This window comes from Pelobates fuscus, chromosome 4 (genome assembly GCF_036172605.1).
Source record: "Pelobates fuscus isolate aPelFus1 chromosome 4, aPelFus1.pri, whole genome shotgun sequence".
NCBI classification, from domain to species: domain Eukaryota; kingdom Metazoa; phylum Chordata; class Amphibia; order Anura; family Pelobatidae; genus Pelobates; species Pelobates fuscus.
The window spans coordinates 240,764,361-240,784,509 of NC_086320.1; the positions used below are offsets into that span (position 1 = coordinate 240,764,361).

The 20,149-nt window shown below is 41.6% G+C and overlaps 1 protein-coding gene across 2 annotated transcripts in view; it reads left to right on the forward strand.

The window, feature by feature from the left end:
• The window catches only part of SACM1L (SAC1 like phosphatidylinositide phosphatase), a 207,886-nt gene that overhangs the window by 169,643 nt on the left and 18,094 nt on the right, over positions 1-20,149 (forward strand). For both annotated transcript variants that reach the window (XM_063452016.1, XM_063452017.1), the window contains 2 exons: positions 11,488-11,626; positions 17,524-17,593. In XM_063452016.1, coding sequence (XP_063308086.1) covers positions 11,488-11,626; positions 17,524-17,593 — 209 coding nt within the window. The remainder of the gene's footprint in view (positions 1-11,487; positions 11,627-17,523; positions 17,594-20,149) is intronic.

Sequence of the window (20,149 nt, forward strand, 5' to 3'; positions counted from 1 at the left end):
ATTCTGCCGATTTTAAAACAGGATAAGTCTCCTATTGAACTGGCCAACTACCTACCGTCTGATCTCTCTGATCAAGGTAGACGTAAAACTATATGCATCCATTTTGGCAGAGAGGATCAAACAAGTGCTTTAATCAGTTATTCATGAGGATCAAATTGGTTTCTTATTGGGTAGACAATCAAATAATAATATATGGAGAGTGATTGATTCACTGGACTGGGCGCAGTCCAGGAGAGTTCCCCTTCTAACCCTGTCGGTGGATGCAGAAAAGGCCTTCGACAGGATCAGATGGGGATAAATGAGAAAGGTGCTGACTCAGTTTGGATTTACTGGTTGGATAGCGGGAGCAATTTAAGATTTATATTCATCAACTACAGTGAGAATAATTGGTTATGATAGTTGTTCTGGTTGGATGAACATAACAAACGGAACCAGACAGAGCTATCTCCACTATTGTACATATTGGAGATTAATGCAAGGAACAACACTAATATAACTGGAATTGTATTAGATGACAGAGATTTTGGAATGTGTCGGTATGCAGACGACATTCTAATTTTTCTAACCAACCCTAAAGAATTTCAAGAATATAGTCGTTTAGCTAATTATAAGTTAAATGTAAATAAAACCATCACCCTTGTTCAAAATATAGACAGCGATATCCTCCACTTGCTTAAAAGTCAATTTGAATTCAGATGGACTGAAAAAGAGTTCCAATATTTAGGTATTGTTATTACCTTTGATCCTAGAGATATAATGAGTTAATTTTCTGAGACTCATTAAGGATACAATGGGGTTCTCGGGGGGCAGAGCCAAGCAACGAAAACGAGCAGTCGCATGCCTCATGAGCTCCGACCAAAAGAGCCAGAAAAGGCGAGATTTCACTGCAAAATAGCCCGAAAACCAAGGGGAAATTACAGAAAACCACCGTGGGTCGCAAGACCAAAAAGCAGAGAGCAGACAAACCATCGAAAGGCAGGAATATTGAAGAATTTCTGCGCCGGGCACAGGGAGCCTACGGGCCTAAGATGGCCACCGACATAGAGGATTACTCTGACTCGTCCGAAGAGATCCTGCAAAGCAGAGGGGCGACGGACCTCATACCCCAGCTGCAATCATACTCGGTCCGACCGAACCCGGGCCCGGCGCTGGTAACAGCAGCCATACTGAAGGAGATGTTGCATGACCTCCAGAAAACACTGCAGGCAGATGTGGCTGCACTCCGGGCCGACCTCACAGGCATGGTTGGGTGCCTGACAACGCTGGAGATAAAGTCAGACAGTCACACACAGAAAATAGAGGACCTGGAATCTGAGGTACAAGCGATGAAATTACAACACGCCACCCTGGCGCAAGGCTTTGCACAGACAGAAGACGCCAGATGCCGCACTAACCTGAAGGTGCGCGGGCTGGTGGAAGAGATCCCGAACGCGGAGCTACCACACCTTATGAGAAGGCTGGTGGGGACTCTCCTGCCACCTAAACAGGCGAAGAACATCACCTTTGAAGGCGTATTCCGGGTGCCGAAGCCACGAGGGGCACCGGCGTCGACCACCAGAGACGTGGTGGCACGCTTCTCCAACCTTAGAGATAAAATAACCGTACAGGCCGCATTGAGAGGGGCCATGCCACTCCTCTTTGAAAACATGCAGCTCACCTTCTATGCCGACCTCACCGGAGACACCATGCAGTGGAGGAGATCCCTATAGCCCCTCACGGCACAGCTCAGAGCCAAAGAGATTGAGGTCACCTCGGATGTTACAAATCCAACATGGAGGCATCACTCACATGATCCAGGGCATACACCAAGCAGCTGACGTGATGGAGACCCTGGGCCTCTCAGGGGACATTTTGCCACGACCTACACCGGGGGAGACCGCGCCGCAGCGTGCGAGGGACCCGGTGCAGCCGGTCCCGCCGAAATATTTGAATACTAGCCTCAACACAAAGGCACTAGCCACCACCTGATGCGAAGCGCACACACTTTGAACAATGGGAAGCCTACTGCCACCAGAATGGCCCCCCTGGCACGGCTGCTGCTGTATAAAGAACTGACGCCCATTACACGTTGTATTATTCACTCAACTGTTTTCCGTTTCTCCCTTACTTTCCTTTTATTCTGGTTACACTAGAGCTTAGGCTCTCACTGACCGCAGAGGCCGACAATACTTACTTGACACCCTCGCAGACTGGTCGGAACTTACATATCGCGTACTCTCACACAGCCAGCAGAGAGAGTCCACGGCCATAGCGGCTCCCAACCCCCCGCCTCTGCATTATATGCAGCGGCGTAACACATAAGGCCATTAGCCCGACAACCTCTAAATCCTCACAGTAACTAAGTACGGACCTTGGGTTATGGCCTACCCGCTAGCCCACACATCAGCCCACACCACATGACAACCACAGAATAGAACGGCACCAACGAGATAGTCTCAAGAGACACATCAGACCTTAACTGGCTCCACGGCCTTCGCTCTGGAGCATCCCTCCACTTACTATGGGTACACCCTCCCACAGGCTGAGTACACTCCCAGCGAGAATTGCTCCCTCACCGACATATACCGCACGAGCCGCGGACCACACTTAGATCTGAGCACATATACCAGACGTTAGCGATTTCTCTTATACACAAAACCCCCAACTCACCAGTTTGCCGGTTATACTATGACTAGTTGGAAGGACTAATGCCAGAATATGCTTGTTTCTTTTACAATGTTTATGCCGTAATAATATGCCCTTCTCGTACTCACGAGTAAGGGGAATAAATAAAGAATAAAAAAAAAAAAAAAAAAGAATGGCGTTCTCATGAGATCTCTTGGTGGGGACGAGTGAACACAATCAAGGCTTATATCTTGCCAAAATGGGCATATATATTCTTTATGATTCCGTTGTCAATTTCTAATACAGGGGTAGGCAACCTACGGCACTAGTGCCATGCACGGCACTCGAGGTGTCTTTGCACGGCACTCAAGGCTGCTAGAGCCAAACAGGCTCTGACCTATCAGGAGTCCCAGTAAAATTTCAGATATCTGCTAATCCGAAAAGGTAGTGAAGGACAATCCTCAATTTATGCATTGCAGCACGTAGAGGAAGTAATCTCAGATCACTTCCTCCCAGCACTTCTGAATAGGAATCCACACTGTAGTAGAGCAGCTCGCAGTTGCTGTTGCAGCTCCTATCCTTGACATTCCCGTGGCCGGCCTAGTCCCCACTGGAAGCTACCCACACTGCTAGATATACACAGAAATGCAGAATAACCCTCCCCTCATACAAATAATACGGACAGCCCACACACAAACATGCACACAATCCGCACAAACAAAACACCACTAACAATCCATATACATGCACACAACCCCACATGCAATACCCCAAACAGCCCCCACACACTACCAAACACACACTATGACATATCCATCCACACACATACACAATTCCACAAGCAGCCCCCATACACAGCCCACATTCATATGTATCATACACAATACCATAAACTACGCATGAACATATACAATATAATAGCTCATATACGCAGGGCCGTCTTTAACGCGGGGCAAACTGGCCAGCTGCACCGTGAGCCCTGCTGGCCTCAACTATTTCTTACCCTCTGGCCGGTAATCCGCACACTAAGGAGGCCCACCGCGTTGCCCATGCGCAAAGGACCACCCGGTGGGCTTCTGTCAGCAGGGGCCCCGTCGCATGCTGAGGCGCTTTAACAGCGCGAGCGGGCCCCTTGCTTTTCGGCAGCAGCCTGGGAGGAAGTGACAACCGCGCATCATTTCCTCCCACAAAGAGAGGAGCGCGCGGGAAAGAAGAGTAGGCTGATTGGAGGGGGGCTGGCCGAGAGCTCTAGACTCCAACTCCCAACACCTTCAGCCACCAGCAGGAAAGGTAGGATACTGGAGGGTGGGTTTTAAAGTGTATGTCTGTGTCAGTATGTCTGTCAGTGTGTGTGTGTGTTAGTATGGTGTGTGTGTGTCATCTGTGTGTGTCAGTATGTCTTTGTGTGTCAGTATATCTGTGTGTGTGTCAGCATGTCTGTGTGTCAGTATGTGTCAGTATGTCTTTGTGTGCCAGTATGTTTGTGTGTGTCAGTATGTTTGTATGTCAGCATGTCTGTGTGTGTGTGTGTGTGTGTGTGTATCTGTGTGTGTGTGTGCGCATTTCAGTGTGTATAGATCTGTGTGTGTGTGTGTGTGTGTGTATATGTGCATACATCTCAGCATTCACACACTAACACTACACACAAATACACCCCTGCATTCAAATTTCAACACTACGTACAAACACATGTCTGTGTTACACACCAAAATTATATGAAAATACAACCCTGCATTCAAAAACCAACACACAAATACATGCTTGCAATCACACCAACACCACATACAAACATATTCCATACAAAAACCTGTTTACATTCAAACACACAAAAACTGCTTAGTGCTAAATACAGACCTGCAAACATGGGTAAATGGTAGAGCCCCAGCTGTCAATGCATTTCTGGAGTTGCACGACAGATGGGGATCTACCTTTTAATCACCCGTGCAACAGGGAGACCCCCAAAAATTCTTGCACCTCTCTACTTTAGGTCCGCCACTGTGTTGAGATGGAGGACGTGATTGCATGCCTGAGGAGGGGGGACAGGGTCCAGGGGGCCCCAAGCAAATGCTTTGCCCAGGGTCCAGTCACTATTAAAGACGGCCCTGCTTATACGCACAAATACAACGATACAAAGCAATTACAGTAAAAATAACACAAGCAGAATACGGCAGCATACACCCCTCGATTAAAAAAAAAATAGGACCGGCACGCTACGGGACATCACAATCCTGTATCGGCACAGTGCTGCTAAAAGGTTGCCTACCCCTGTTCTAATAATTGGTTAGACATAATTCAATCAACTTTTACAAGTTTCATCTGGAGAGGTAAAAAACCTTGTATGATAACTAAGGCTTTGGCTCAAAGAGGATATCAAACAGGAATAGGCTATCCTTTAATAAAATAGACATATCAAGCGAATATGATTATACACATATACAAATTACAGCTAAAAGAATCAATATCCCAACCATGGTTTGTGATAGTCTAAAAAAAGCAGAAATAGATCATTTATCATCTTTTTTATGATCTGACACCGGCAAGTTAAAATTTTCAGTATCAAATAATAACTCCTTCATTATTCAACAAACTATGAGTGAATGGTATAAGATAAAAAAAAAAAACCTTTATATTTCTAATAAAATTTATGAAGGAGGGGGGGGCGGGGCCCAGCAGCCAAGATGGCCAGACGTGCTCTCTGAAACACCAGCAGGCACAAAAACACTGATCCTGACCAAACAAACGTAGCCAGCAGCACAAAGTGCTCGGAAAATTACACAGAACCTCACAGGGAACAGAATGATACCTGTCTTGCGCCGAAACCCAACTCGAGAGCCGGAACTGGACATGCGGCCTAAACCGGAGCGGAGCCTGGGGGAGGCGGCTGATCACCCAGCACGGGACCCGCACACAAGCGAGAATCAAATAAAGCCCTGCTACCCCCCCCTCCCCCCCCGGACCAGCTGGGGATATCCCGGTCCTCGCTGGGGACAAATACCCCCGAACAAGCGACAGAGCCTGCAGTTAATCAAAAATGCCAGGGCCCAAACAAAATGGCGGCACAGACGCAGCCTGCGAATGAGAGGACCCACGTCAAACCACCCAAGCACACTATGGAGTTTTTCGACCGGCTTGGCGCAAGCCTCTGGACGGAGCTCCATGCCAACAGCCAGACCTTTAAACTAGCGCTGAAAAAGGCGGCAGCATGGATTCGCCCTGCAACCCGGCGCCACTTATGTAGGCACCCGCCCAGAGCGGCCTCCCGACGAAGGTGATGCCGAGGACCTGGATGGCAGCAAACACAGACACACCCACTGGGCGCCAGCACCCGCTCTTATACACACAAATAGGGGACCGCCCAACATGCCCAATCCGCTTACCACTCAGCGGCACCTGAAAGCTCTGTCCATCAGGCAGAACTCACCACCACCCAGGTTCACGCTCGTGAAGGTGAGACCAACCGGAACAACGAACACTCCACATGGGCTTTAGGGAGAGCCCCGGGCCATCCACACAAACGGCTCAGGCAAATCATTAAAAGCAAGCAACACAGAGTCCAAAGCTGAAACTCCGGCGCAAGCGGCAGCACCTCGGCCCTAACCCGCTGGGAGAAAAGACCCTGCTGCAACGCAGAAGATACTCAGTGAGGCAACCGAAACGCTATCTCCTAGACATCGGCATGGCCCAGCGTGCGAAGCCCAGACCCTCCAGACGATCCAGCATGCACCAGCAAACACCAGCCATACTACATCTGTCGCCTGGCGAGCCACTGGCAGCCCCGCATGAACTGTATTCACATGGAAGCTTACAACCCAGCCGGGGAATAGGCTGACAGACTGCTTGACTGTACGGGTATGCCAGGCTTACTGCCAGGACAGATCACTCCTCCATTGCCAGTGCTGAATGGGTTAATTACCCAGCTCTCTTTGCCACCAGTTGACGTTTAAATGTTTTTGCTAGCTCAAGCCTGCTATGTCTTTTTCCACCATTTACTCTCACATTCTTCTCATGCTAACTTAGCGCTACATAAAGGCTCCCATGCCAGACATCGCTATAATTAGAATGTATCCCGTAAATGCTGATCAGCGCAGGTTCACACTTATGATGAGCCTTAAAACTATACCTAACCTGTGATATTGTAGATCAGACCTGTCGATAGTATATACAAGGCAGATTTCCCATTTATGCACAATTAAGACCAACTGTGTTATTGCATTTAGCGTGGTGTAACATGTTTAAGCTATCTCACCTTAAAGACCTAAAACGACAGTAACAGATATTGATGACCCTTGTTATATTAACTCCTTAAAAATGTGCATGTAAGACAGGAAAGCTCACATGATAATTACTATGTCTATCCACTGTCTACTTCTTTTCTCAACAAAATTTAAAAATTGTGCCGTATATTCGTATGCCATGTTTTGATTGTTATGCCTGATACCTCTTACGACTGTTATCGTGGCTGAGTAAGCCTATTGTTATAACATGCAAAACAGAAAATAAAGAATTAAAAAAATAAAAAATGATGAAGGAGCCAATATTGGTACTATTGAATTAATTATTCTTGATATCAACTTGAGGAAATGGCAAAGTCAGAATGTTTTAACAATCGATCTATACGAGTGCTCTCTGTTATTCTCTTTTGATGAATTAAAAACAAAGTGTGATTTACCAAATAATTAATTGTTTAACTATATTCGAATATAAAAGAACATGTTATGCAGGCAAATAGTGAAATAGGCAATTTATTAAGTAAAATATTTAAAGGATATGGAAATAAGACAATTTATTCAAAAGCAAAAGTTAGTTAAAAATGAAATAATACCTGAGATCCCCTCGTCCATTAGAAAATGTGAACAGAACTGTCAGATATCTATACAGTTTAAGAATTGGGGAACAGCCTTTATGAAACTGAAAAAATCAATACATTGTCTAAATTTAAAACACAAGTTAATTTTATATAGATGGTATCTAGTTCCTACTAGATTAATCAGGATCTCTCAGACTAATCCCGCTACTTGTTGGAGATGTATACGATCAGAGGGTAATATGGAACATGTTTGGTGGAGTTGCCCTAGGATTATAAAATTATGGAACTATGCTTTCAATACAGTTATAGATTTAACTGGTATAACATTAGATAAGAAACCGGAAGTAGCACTGTTACATTTAAATTTGCAGCAACAGTCTAAACCCCATATTACTTTAATAATACATTTGTTTTATGGCTACTAAATTCTTTATTGCCAGACACTGGAAACAAATAGAAGTCCCATCTAAAGATCGTTTTATAAAATGAACTTCTTTATCAGCTCGGTATGGACAAAAGGGATCAATATATTAAACCCAAGAACAAACTGTAAACAGACAGCAAAATATGAATATTATATACATTTGGTTGAAGGACCACTATAGTGCCAGGAAAACAAACTTGTTTTCCTGGCACTATAGTGTTAATAGGTCCCCCCCACCCTCATGGCCCCCCTCCCGCTGGGGTGAAGTGGGAGGAAGGGGTTAAACACTTACCTTTCTCCAGCACCGGGCTCCCTCGGCGCTGGGGACTCCTCCCTCTTCCGACGTCATTCGCTGAATGCGCCACGCGCGCATTCAGTCAGTCCATAGGAAAGCATTTCTCAATGCTTTCCTATGGATGCTGGCGTCTTCTCACTGTGAAGATCACAGCGAGAAGCGCGGAAGTGCCTCTAGCGGCTGTCAATGAGACAGCCACTAGAGGCTGGCTTAACCCATATGTAAACATAGCAGTTTCTCTGAAACTGCTATGTTTACAGCAGGCAGGGTTAACCCTAGATGGACCTGGCACCCAGACCACTTCATTAAGCTGAAGTGGTCTGGGTGCCTATAGTGGTCCTTTAAGACCACTTAACAGACTACCTACGGGATTACGTTTAGATCCATAAGCATTAAACTATTACATGATAAACAAGGAATAGTGTTGCCACAGCCTTGACATCTAATTTAACCCCTTAAAACCGGAGGGCGTACTATTACGCCCTATTCTAAGCGGCTCTAAACGCCGCGGGGCATAATAGGACGCTCTCCGTTTTTTTTTTTTACTTACCCGGTCGCCGGCGATTGCGGTTGGGGGAACTCCCAGGGAGTCCCCTGCAGCAGATCCATCCTCCTGCAGCCCCCCCGGCCATGTGAGAGTGAGGTCCTTGTGAGAACCTCACAATCACATGGCCGGGTTAGCTGGCTGCTGCATTGCCAGCAGGGGGACTGCCTGTAATGACAGGTAGTCCCCCTGCTGGCTGGAAATAAAATAAATTAAATTAAAATAAGTGTAAAAAAAAAAAATATATATATATATATATATATATATAGATATACACATATGCACACACACACATACACTGTCTAGGTGTATTTTGCAATAATATATATAATTATATATATATATATATATATATATATCTTATCAAATTACACGTAGACTGATACTGATTAAATATATATAATTATTGTTATATATATATTTATATATAATATAAAAAAATATGTAAATACGTTAAAAAATCTAATTATAATTAAAAAATATATAGATGTTATTTCGTTCTAACTGTATTGTGATATTAATATATATGTATATTTATATCAAAATACACGTAGAACGAAATAATATATATATCTATATACATAACTATATACGTATATATCACTATATATATATACCTATATATATTAAAAAAATTAAACTATATATATATATATATACACATATACATATATTAATTCTACATATATATTTATGTAATATTTTTAGATAATTAGGTATCTTAATTAATTACAATTAGCGGGACCTGCCTGACAACCCATGCCGAAAGTATAGGGAGTTTAATTTGCTAGCACTATATTTAACCCTATAACTTTCCAAGACACCATAAAACCTGTGCATGGGGGGTACTGTTTTACTTGGGAGACTTCGCTGAACACAAATATTAGTGTTTCAAAACAGTAAAATGTATTACAACGATGATATCGCCAGTAAAAGTGATTTTTTTTTTGCATTTTTCACACACAAACAGCACTTACACGGACAATATTATTGCTATGATACTTTTTACTGTTTTGAAACACAAATATTTGTGTTCAGCGAAGTCTCCCTAGTACAACAGTACCCCTCATGTACAGGTTTTATGGTGTTTTCAAAAGTTACAGTGTCAAATATAAGACTTGTGTTTCATTTTTTTCACATTTAAATTCGTCAGATTGGTTACGTTGCCTTTGAGACCCTATGGTAGCCCAAAAATGAAAATGACCCGTATGATGGCATACCATTTACAATAGTAGACAACCCAAGGTATTGCAAATGGGGTCTTTTTTAGTAGCCACTTAGTCTCAAACACTGGCCAAAATTGGCGTTTTTTGCATTTTTCACACACAAACAAATACTAACGCTAACTTTGGCCAGTGTTTGTGACCAAATGGCTACTAAAAAAAACTGGACATACCCCATTTGCAATACCTTGGGTTATCTGCTATTGCAAATGGTATGCCATTATGGGTGTAAATTTAATTCCTGGGCTACTATACAGTCTCAAAGGCAACGTAACCAATCTGGCGAATTTCAATTTCAAATGTAACGTGCTGTATTTGACCCTGTAACTTCCCAAAACACCATAAAACCTGTACATAGGGGATACTGTTTTACACGTGAGACTTTGCTGAATACAAATTTGTGTATTTTATTGCAGTAAAAGCAAACCGTATTATGACATTGACAGTTAAAATGTCACGTAGAACTAAAAAAATAATTTTATTTTCTCCCATTTTTTTCATATTAAATTATGTTTCATTGCTAAATATTTGATATTAAATGAAAGCCCTGTTTCCCCTGAATAAAATGATTTATAATAAGGGTGGGTGCATTTAATATAAAAGAGGTGAATTACTGTTGGACAGACATATAGCGCAAATGCCAGGTTTTGTTTACGTTTTGTTTTGTTCACAACGTGTACATTTGGCTCAGTCCTCAAGGGGTTAAAGGGACAACTAAAGATAACAATTTTTTGTATTTATAACATGATAAATACACCCTTTTGTGGTATGAATGCATTTGTTGTAAGATACATGTTTGTATTTAATGTACTTCTCTTATGTATGTTATCTATTGGAAAACAAATAAAAAATACCAAATTTAAAAAAAGGGTTTGTGACGTGATCTGGGTGCGGTGTGTGGTACTATAGGAGCCAGACCAAGTATTGCAAACAAAGGTTATCCCTTTACGGGCTGATCTGTCTTTTAATATTTCAGTATGACTCATCCCAAGTAAAAACAAAAAAATCAGTATTAAAGAGGGAGCTCCGAGCATTGTGCAGACTTAATTACATAATAAATATGTAAAATTACTAATAATATTTATTAGCATAATTGGTTATAATCATCCGAAAGGATGGTCTTAGATAACAAAAATCACCACTTTTAAGCACCAAAGTAGGTTGACGATGAACTAGAACTAGGGCAGAACATATTATTTGTATAATTATTATCTGATTCTTGCCACATAGTTTGATTCTGCACAGTTTAAGTGACAGGCCCATCTTTATGAAATGGAGTTTCTTAGCACGTGTTGAGGGAAGGACAAGCCTGTCAAGGACATACTGCCCTTGGAATCCTATCACTAGCATGCTGTGCATAGTGATGTCAATTCTGTGCATATTGGTAATTTGCCATTAGCTATAGATATAATCCCAGTGAAAAAATGCATAATTAAATTCATGCATGTTTTCAGTGGAGTATATCTACTAAATATTTTTTCTTTGGTGCAGTATAGTGTGCGTTTACGATAGAATAGTAAAGGGTCAATAATAATTCACAGGTGTAAATGTACTAGAATGTGCTTTTATTATTATTTTTATGCTTCCTAGTTATTTCCTGGTAGATGCTGAAGGCAGAGTGGTAATGCAACAAGATGGCATTTTCCGAAGCAATTGCATGGACTGTTTGGATCGGACAAATGTTATACAGAGCCTTCTAGCACGGCGTTCCCTCCAAATACAACTGCAGGTATTGATAAATTGCCAAATTATATTTTAGGAAGACATCAGTGTTCCAAGTATGTATGTCTGGGCATGTTTAGTTGAAAGTGAATGTTGGGCATCATAATTTGCACAGGGTCAGGAAACCCTTAAGCTGCCATGGACTTATTCTGTTAACACATCCTGCTTTCCTTAATCTCTTTATGTATGTTCACTGCCGAGAACAATTAATGTACAACAGTCATTATGAAGTTCCAGAAAAAATAGTAATGGCTTTTTTAATGCAGGTACAGCGTTTATATGAAACAAACACAGTTTCCATAGGGGTTTATCCAACAGAAGACAAAATCAACCAATCACAGATGTTCAGTGCAAAAAGTATAATTTCCCATATAACATTACGTATTAAGTTATTCTACTGCGCATGTCTAGCACGTCTTCTCAAAACTATGCAGGGTTATCTTGTGCCAATGATCAATTCTGTGCACAAATTACAATTGTTTCAGTCCACTGGAAACCCCCTCCCCCTCCCAATCAGAGACTGGATCCAGAGATACTAAGATCAATGAAGGAACTCACATACTCGTTCACACAAAAATATACAATCTACCAAACCATATGGAGCCAGAGGAATACTCTAATGTAGTCTTCTACACTATGTGTCTGTGAACTATACAGTTGCAGTGGTGGAAATCACCTGGTGTAGTCATCAAAAATGTTGACCTGTACTATAGATTGCCTTGCTTGTCCTGTTCACAAGCTTTTACCACATGCTGATGCACCTGCATTCCTCTCATCCCAGGCCTCTCTCATTATTTGACAGTTGCAGATGCCACCTTATGTACCAATACTAGGATCATATTACATTTTACCTCAGAGGAAGTGAAGGCACCAACTGATGGCCTTGGACTGTATTTTCTGTTTGGTTTAACTCCTTTGTTACTTTTGACGGAAATTTCAGTCATTTCAGTCCTACCCTTAAGAACGCTTGATGGAAAATTCCCATCATTTACCAAGATTAACACCAGATTGTGCCTATTGTGGGCTAATGCTGCTGCAGGCTGCCTCGATGCCCGAGGCAGATCAGCAGCAGTCAATCCCGTTGTCCCAGCATATATGATCGCTATGTCATTCAGTTACTTATCGGTGATGAGCTGTTTTTTCCTGTAAAGTTAAAAATTTTAGTAAATAACCCCAAACCCTATTCTAATAAATGTAACTCGTTCCCTGCCATTTCATCACTGCCTGCAGTGATAAAAGGGCACCTACTGTTTTATACTTTTATGTTCATCTGTCGATTTCCACCATGTTAATAAAAGGTGCTAATTCCTCAATATTACCTCGTTCTTTTCCTTTGACTGCCATAATGTTACTCTATGTTTGTAATATGATAAACGCACCTCAAAAATAAAGAATGTTAAAAAAAAAAAGGAAATGCAACATACCGTGTATAAGTCGAGTTTTTTAGCACATTTTTTGTGCTGAAAAACCCCAACTCGACTTATACTCGAGTCAATGTCTGTATTATGGCAACTTACATTGCCATAATACAGACAAGGGGCTGTGTAGGAGGGGCTGGCAGGGAGCACTTACCTCTCCTGCAGCTCCTGACAGCTCCCTTCTCCTCCGCGCTGGTCCGGTCAGCTCCCCTGTCAGCTCCCAGTGTAAGTCTCGCGAGAGCCGTGGGGTCATTGCGCGGCCGCGAGACTTACACTGGGACTTGCAGAGGGAGCTGACCGGACCGGCGCAGAGGAGAAGGGAGCTGCAGGAGAGGTAAGTGCTTCCTGCCAGCCCCCCTCCACTGAACTGCCAATGCCACTGGACCACCAGGGAGTGTGTGCCCTCCTCCCTGCCATGTATCAAGCAGGGAGGGGGGACGAAAAAAATATGAATACAAAACGAAATAATAATATTTTAAAAATAATAAAATAATAACATAACAAAAATTATTAAAATAATAATATTATAACAAAAAAAATTATAATAATTTAAAAAAAATAATACTAAAAATGCCCACCCCCGGGGGCGGAGCCTGCAAGCCTGACGAGCGGACGCCATTTCCATGAGCTCCCACACACCAGATCGAATCTACCCAAATATCCACCCAACCATAACCCATCGGAACCCCTCACTAACATAACTGGGTCCCCAGAGTCCAACCGCATCGATAGATGCCTTTTTTTCTACACCCGAAGTACTCCAAGCCGTGGCGAAAAACTGCGGCCTACAGCACACCCCTAAGCCTGGGTCTGGAAGCACTCCTCCGCGGCAGCACCGTACTGCCCCCGCTGGGACCAGAGCCAATAACCCCCCCCTGCCGCTACCGGAACGCAATGGGGCGACGCTCCCAAAAACCTAATGCTGTGGCTGACAGCAGAGACATAGGGGACATGCTGAGACAGCCAGCACAGACTAAGCTGACTCCTGCTGCGGACCGGAATGAGGAAAACCGGGCGCAAGATGGACTGGGAGCTACAACACCCACCCAGGCAAGTCTCATGCACCCAATTGACAACCCAGATGGGACTGCTCCCACAACAAAGCAGGATTTAAAACTCCTGCTTAATGACATCCAGCAAGTCTGGACAGCCGACCTTAGGGCACTGAGAACTGACATACAGGCCATAAATGACAGAGTGCAAACCTCTGAAAAGGACATATTAGCTGCCAAAACTGACATCTCAGCCCTTAAAGAGACAGTACAACACTTGCAAAACACCCAAGTCACATTGACATACCAAATCTCAGCCCTGGAGGACAAACAGCGCAGGAACCACATAAAAATCCGTGGCATCCCTGCTGCAGTGACCGCAGAGGAACTCCCTCATTATGCACGCAGACTAATTGCATCCATACTGCCCCACACATCAGCCAAAAAGATGGTTGTGGACGGAGTGTTTCGTGTCACGGGCACACCTAAAACACCAACTGGAGTGGCACGAGACGTCATTCTCCGCTGGGTAACCTCACAAGATAGGAACCAGATCATGATGGCACTGAGGAATAAAACACCTCTGACCTTCGAAGGCTCCACGTTAACATTTTATCAAGACCTCACCAAAAATACCCTACTCTGGCGGAAATCACTGAACACAGTTACCTCTCAACTAAGATCTGCAGCCATACACTACCGCTGGGGAACCCCAGGGACCCTTGTGGTAACCCGCAATGGAACCACTCACACACTTACGTCAATAGAGGGGGCACCGCCCTTCCTCCAAGCACTGGGACTAACAGACAGTCATCAGGACCCACAGCCGACCACCCCCAGGAGCACATGGGACCCAGCCCGCATCGCCACCTTCATCCCAAGAGCCGGAGGCTCACAAGCAACTGATAACTGACAACTAATGGGGACTGGGCCAACACCCATGGACATGGCACCTGAACAAACACATATGGGCTAAAACTCAGCACGAGTCGTTATACCTGTTTTTATTTAAGTTGCAAATGTATATTTGTTTATTTCCTGATTTCTCTTTCTCTCGCTCTCTTTCACACACACTCCAGACCACCGCTCCATTAGAGCGCTATAACCCACAGAGACGAGAATCTTGAGACACACCGACATATCAACCCCCCCCCTCCCCCCCCCGCTGTTCCCCTGGTTAGGGGCAACACAACACATCACAAGGAGGGCACAAATCTCCCCCCAGACGTCCTGGCAGAGCGCCAAACGACACCCAGCCACACACTCCAACATCTCAGCCACTGGGCAAATGACACCCCATACACCGGGGATTTCCTACAGAACACCACAGGCATACACAAGAGATGCCCCTGCAACCCTCCACGCAGAACCTCAACTGACACTCCCTCACATCACAAGGGCACACCTGAGAGCCCATCTCCTAGAGACACCACACACTCAAAACTCCTCTCGGAAGCACTCACAAAAATCCATCCCTTGTTATCATACGTACAAAAATGTTGACAAGCCTGTTGTATATCTTTCAATATTACTCTTGTTATGAAAAAAAAAAGTGCAGCACACCATGACTATGCTAAACAAAACATTGTCAATCTCTCTGTAACGCCATGTAATATTACCGAAATGTATACTCAACTCTGCACTCAAAAATAAAGAATTTAAAAAAAAAAAATGCCCACCCCCCACCAAGGCTCTGCAACACAAACACACACTGCATCACACACATTCACACTGCATCACACACATTCACACTGCATCACACACACTCACACTGCATTCATACACACACACTGCATTCATACACACACACACTCATACATACACACACACTGCATTCATACACACACACTGTAAATAAATATTCAAGTAATATAATTTTTTTAGGATCTAATTTTATTTAGAAATTTACCAGTAGCTGCTGCATTTCCCACCCTAGTCTTATACTCGAGTCAATAAGTTTTCCCAGTTTTTTGGGGTAAAATTACGGGCCTCGGCTTATATTCGGGTCGGCTTATACTCGAGTATGTACGGTATATGTAAAACTGCCTTTTTTTTTTTACCACAAACTTAGACTTAAATTAGTGGAAAAATGGCAGCAAGTTTAGACATCATATACTCCATATAAGATACCGTGGAGTGTCTTCTTTCTAAAATGGAAGGCCTTTGAGTGGTTATTTGAACAGTCAAACCGCTATAATGCTCATCAAATCCATTAAACATTCTAAGCATAGAAACTGAAATAGCCTGGTCTCTTATATGGCATTATAGCTTTACAGGATAGTGAAAGACATTCAATGAGTGTGTTGTAGTACTCTGCAGATGTTGCAGAACACAATATAGGGTTTTTGTACAGGAATAGCAATTGTCAGCTTTACGGAATACACAACTTGTTATGTCTGTATCTCTTTTGCTTACTGCTTTGAGCAATGCTTACTGCAGGAACAGCCTGTTTTAAATGATCATGACAGCATCATAATCAGTACAACCTGCTCTTGTGTTACAAGGAGTGCCCTGGAACTGTTCTACTGTCAATTGTCAAACTGGATGCATGACAGAAGCCACAGAGTGTCGTGTTGCCTCTGGTGTTCTCCAGCAGGAGGACCCAGCTAAGTTGTGCTAAAACAGTTTGACATCTTATTATGGGACATTGTCAGGGTACACCTAGCATCATTACCACTACAGCAGGGTGTAGTAGTTATGATGCTTGAAGTGTGTACTTTAAAAAAAGTAGGGACCAGGCACAACCTTTAGTGAAGCATCACTAATCACAATTTGTAATGCAACAATTTTGGATTTAAGCCCATAATATGAACACTTTGAAGATTAACCATTTTTCTTTCCGAAAAATAAAGTTAAATGCTGATTATTATGATTTTTGTTATCTATATTTATTTTCATGTTTGATTTCTTGTTGAACAAATGTGTATGCTGTATGTAAGCAGTATTGCTATCACTGACTCAATTTAATATGAGTATGTTGCATTTTTTATTCCTTTCTCCTTCTTAGCTTTTCAAATTGTGTTTGGTTTGTGCAGTTCATTCTCCTGCTGTTCTGTGATTTTCTGTAAAGTTACTAATGGGCTGTACTGTGTGGATACATTTGATAAGGAAATATTTCGGGTGTGAGGGATATTGACTAAGCATGCAGGCCTATGGTGTAGTATTCAGCAAAACATGCATTACATTTTTTGTAAAAAATAAAAATTTGTGCAAAAATATAAGATTTGAGCATGCAAAAATAATACATTGTTTTAGGTCAAAACCTGACAAATACATTGACACAATGGTGCCTCTTAACTATATTTGGTTGGGATTTAGGATTTAAACCGAATGGTTGGATACTTGATGATTTTCAGACTTTATGTTTAATGATTTTTGCAGGCAACTCTTCAACACTATCTGTTTACATCTTTAATAGGTAAAATATGTTGTCAAGTTTAGTAATAATCTCAGCCAACCTATTTGTTGTTTTTTTTTTTTTTGTCTGTTTTTAGAGGCTAGGTGTGCTACATGTAGGACAAAACATTGAAGAACAAGTGCAATTTGAAAAGGTTTATAAAAATGGTGAGTCCTTTTGTCCTTGTTATTTATTTATCTCTGACATTTATTAAGTGCCAACATATTCCGCATCGCTGTACAATTAGGGTAGAAGATACAATATGCACACAACAATACAAAAGATAAAGAAGGCCCTGCTCGTGAGCTAAGATATTGCCATTGAAACTCTTTTATACAAAGTGCTTAGATAGACAGCCAGTGAGCTTTTTATAATTATCCATTGATTGTATTATTATTATTATCATCATCCATTTTTTATGTATGTCTATGTTGTGGTTTATGTTCATAGTGGAAACTTCTAGATAAATGTAATGAGTTCAGAGGGAACAATTGTTGTACAGAGCTATTTCACTTATATGTATGGAAAATAATTTTTTTATGGAATTGTTAGACTTGTTGTCTAAATATTTCTTGTGATGTATTATTGTTTCCTCGAAATAATGTTAACACTACTTTGTTAAAAAAAAAAAGGAAAAAACTTCCGAATAAAGATTATAAATATAAAAAAAAAAAGAAATCTTTGCGCCAATCAAACGAGTAAGTTCCTGCTAATTGATTTATCTCCACTTTATGTACACCCAACAGTAACGCCTGGGTTTTTTTTAACATTATTTTTATAATAGGAGATCATGCTAAATCTTTCCAACAGTTTTACTAAATATGGTAATGATTCTTTAGGTTTTGATACAAATAAAAGTGCATCATCAGCAAAAAGAGCTAATTTTTGTTCCCCAATCGGGGTATTTAACCCACATATACCAGCATGTTGTTTTATGTGTCTAATCAAGGGCTCTAAGGTTATTATAAAAATTAATGGGGAAAGTGGGCACCCCTGGCGTGTTTCATTTGAGATCTCAAATTTAGAAGATATAAAACCAGTATTCATAACCTTCGCTGATGGTTTTGAGTATAATGCCATAATATTGTTCACAAAGGATTGTGGAAAATTGTATTTCTGAAGGACATGCTCCATATAACCCCAATTCAAACGATCAAACGCATTTTCAGCGTCCAAAGCAAGCAAAATCCCTTGGTGATTATTAATGTTTGCCCATTCTATAAGGTTAATATAATGTCTTGTATTATCCTCTACTTGTCTACCTGAAACAAAACCAGCTTGCTCCTCTGAAATAAGCCCCAATAGGATCGGTTTTATTCGAGATGCCAATACTTTAGCATATATTTTTATATCTACATTTAGGAGTGAAATGGGCCTGAGGTTAGCGCATTCTGTTGGTGATTTACCAGGCTTAGGAAGGGTTACTATAAATGCCTCTAACATTTCCGGCGGTATCGCATTTGGTGTTTTAAAGCTATTAAAAAGCTTCGTAAGAAATGGTGTGAAGATCGGTTCCATTTTGATATAATAATAGTTAGAAAAAACATCTGGCCCTGGTGCTTTATGTTTGGGAAGAGCCAATAAAGCTTTGCTTATTTCATCTTCTATAAATGGCTCCACCAACATATGTTGTTGACTCACTGAAATTTTAGGAAGATCTATTTCCTCCCAAAATTTCTCTATTTCAGAGCTAGAAGGTTGTAATATATTTGAGTCTTCCGTTAAATTATAAAGTTTCCTATAATAACTTGCTAATTCAGCTACAATATCTTTTGGGTTAAATAATTTACAATTATTCGTCGAGATCATATAGGGGATTTTAGCAAGTCTAATTGCCTTTTTGCATGCATTATTTGCTTCCTTATATCTTTTATAAGAGCATCTGATTTGTCTGCTTTAAATGCCCTTTTCTTATTTTTAATCTCTTGTTTTACTTCTCTACTAAGCCACATTGGTTTTAATTTGTTTCTTTTATATTTATTTCCCAATGGTACATACTGAGAACTGTACCTTTCTAATATTTGTTGGAAGATGATCCATTTATCCTCAGTGTTCTTTTCACTAAAGAGTTTATGCCAGTCAATATATTGTAGAGCTTCCCTTAACTTGTTGAAATTGGCCTTTTTAAAATTATATGTTTTAGTATACCCCATGTGCTTTTGTTTTTTTGAGTTTATTTCAAAGGACACTATATTGTGATCACTATTTCCCAAGTGCTCACCTACTTGAATGTTGGTCAAAAGATCAACGTTGTTTGTTAAAACCAGGTCCAGACAAGCGTCCATTCTAGTTGCTGCTTGTACAAGTTGTGACATGAAGGTGTCATTTAACAAGTTTAAAAACCTAATTCCCTTTGCTGAGCTACTAGTCCCTCTGTCCCAATTTATGTCCGGGTAATTAAAATCTCCAATAATTAAAGTGTTACCCAGATTTGCAGCGTTCTCAATGTGCTCAAACAGCTGTTGTTCCTCGTCAATATTAACATTAGGTGGTTTATAACATATCCCAACCAATAATCTGACAAATAGTTTTTGGAGATTTTGTAGCAAGGTTTCCAGGAGTGATATATTAAGAGTACGTAACAAGTACTGGAATTTTGGAAGCAATGTCGTTTTAATCACTGCCAACCTAAAATAAGTATTTTCCTTCCCAGGATTATAAAGTGAATTTGAATTCTTTCATTAAGTTTTACAAATATTGCGTCTAAATATTTGGTAACCCTA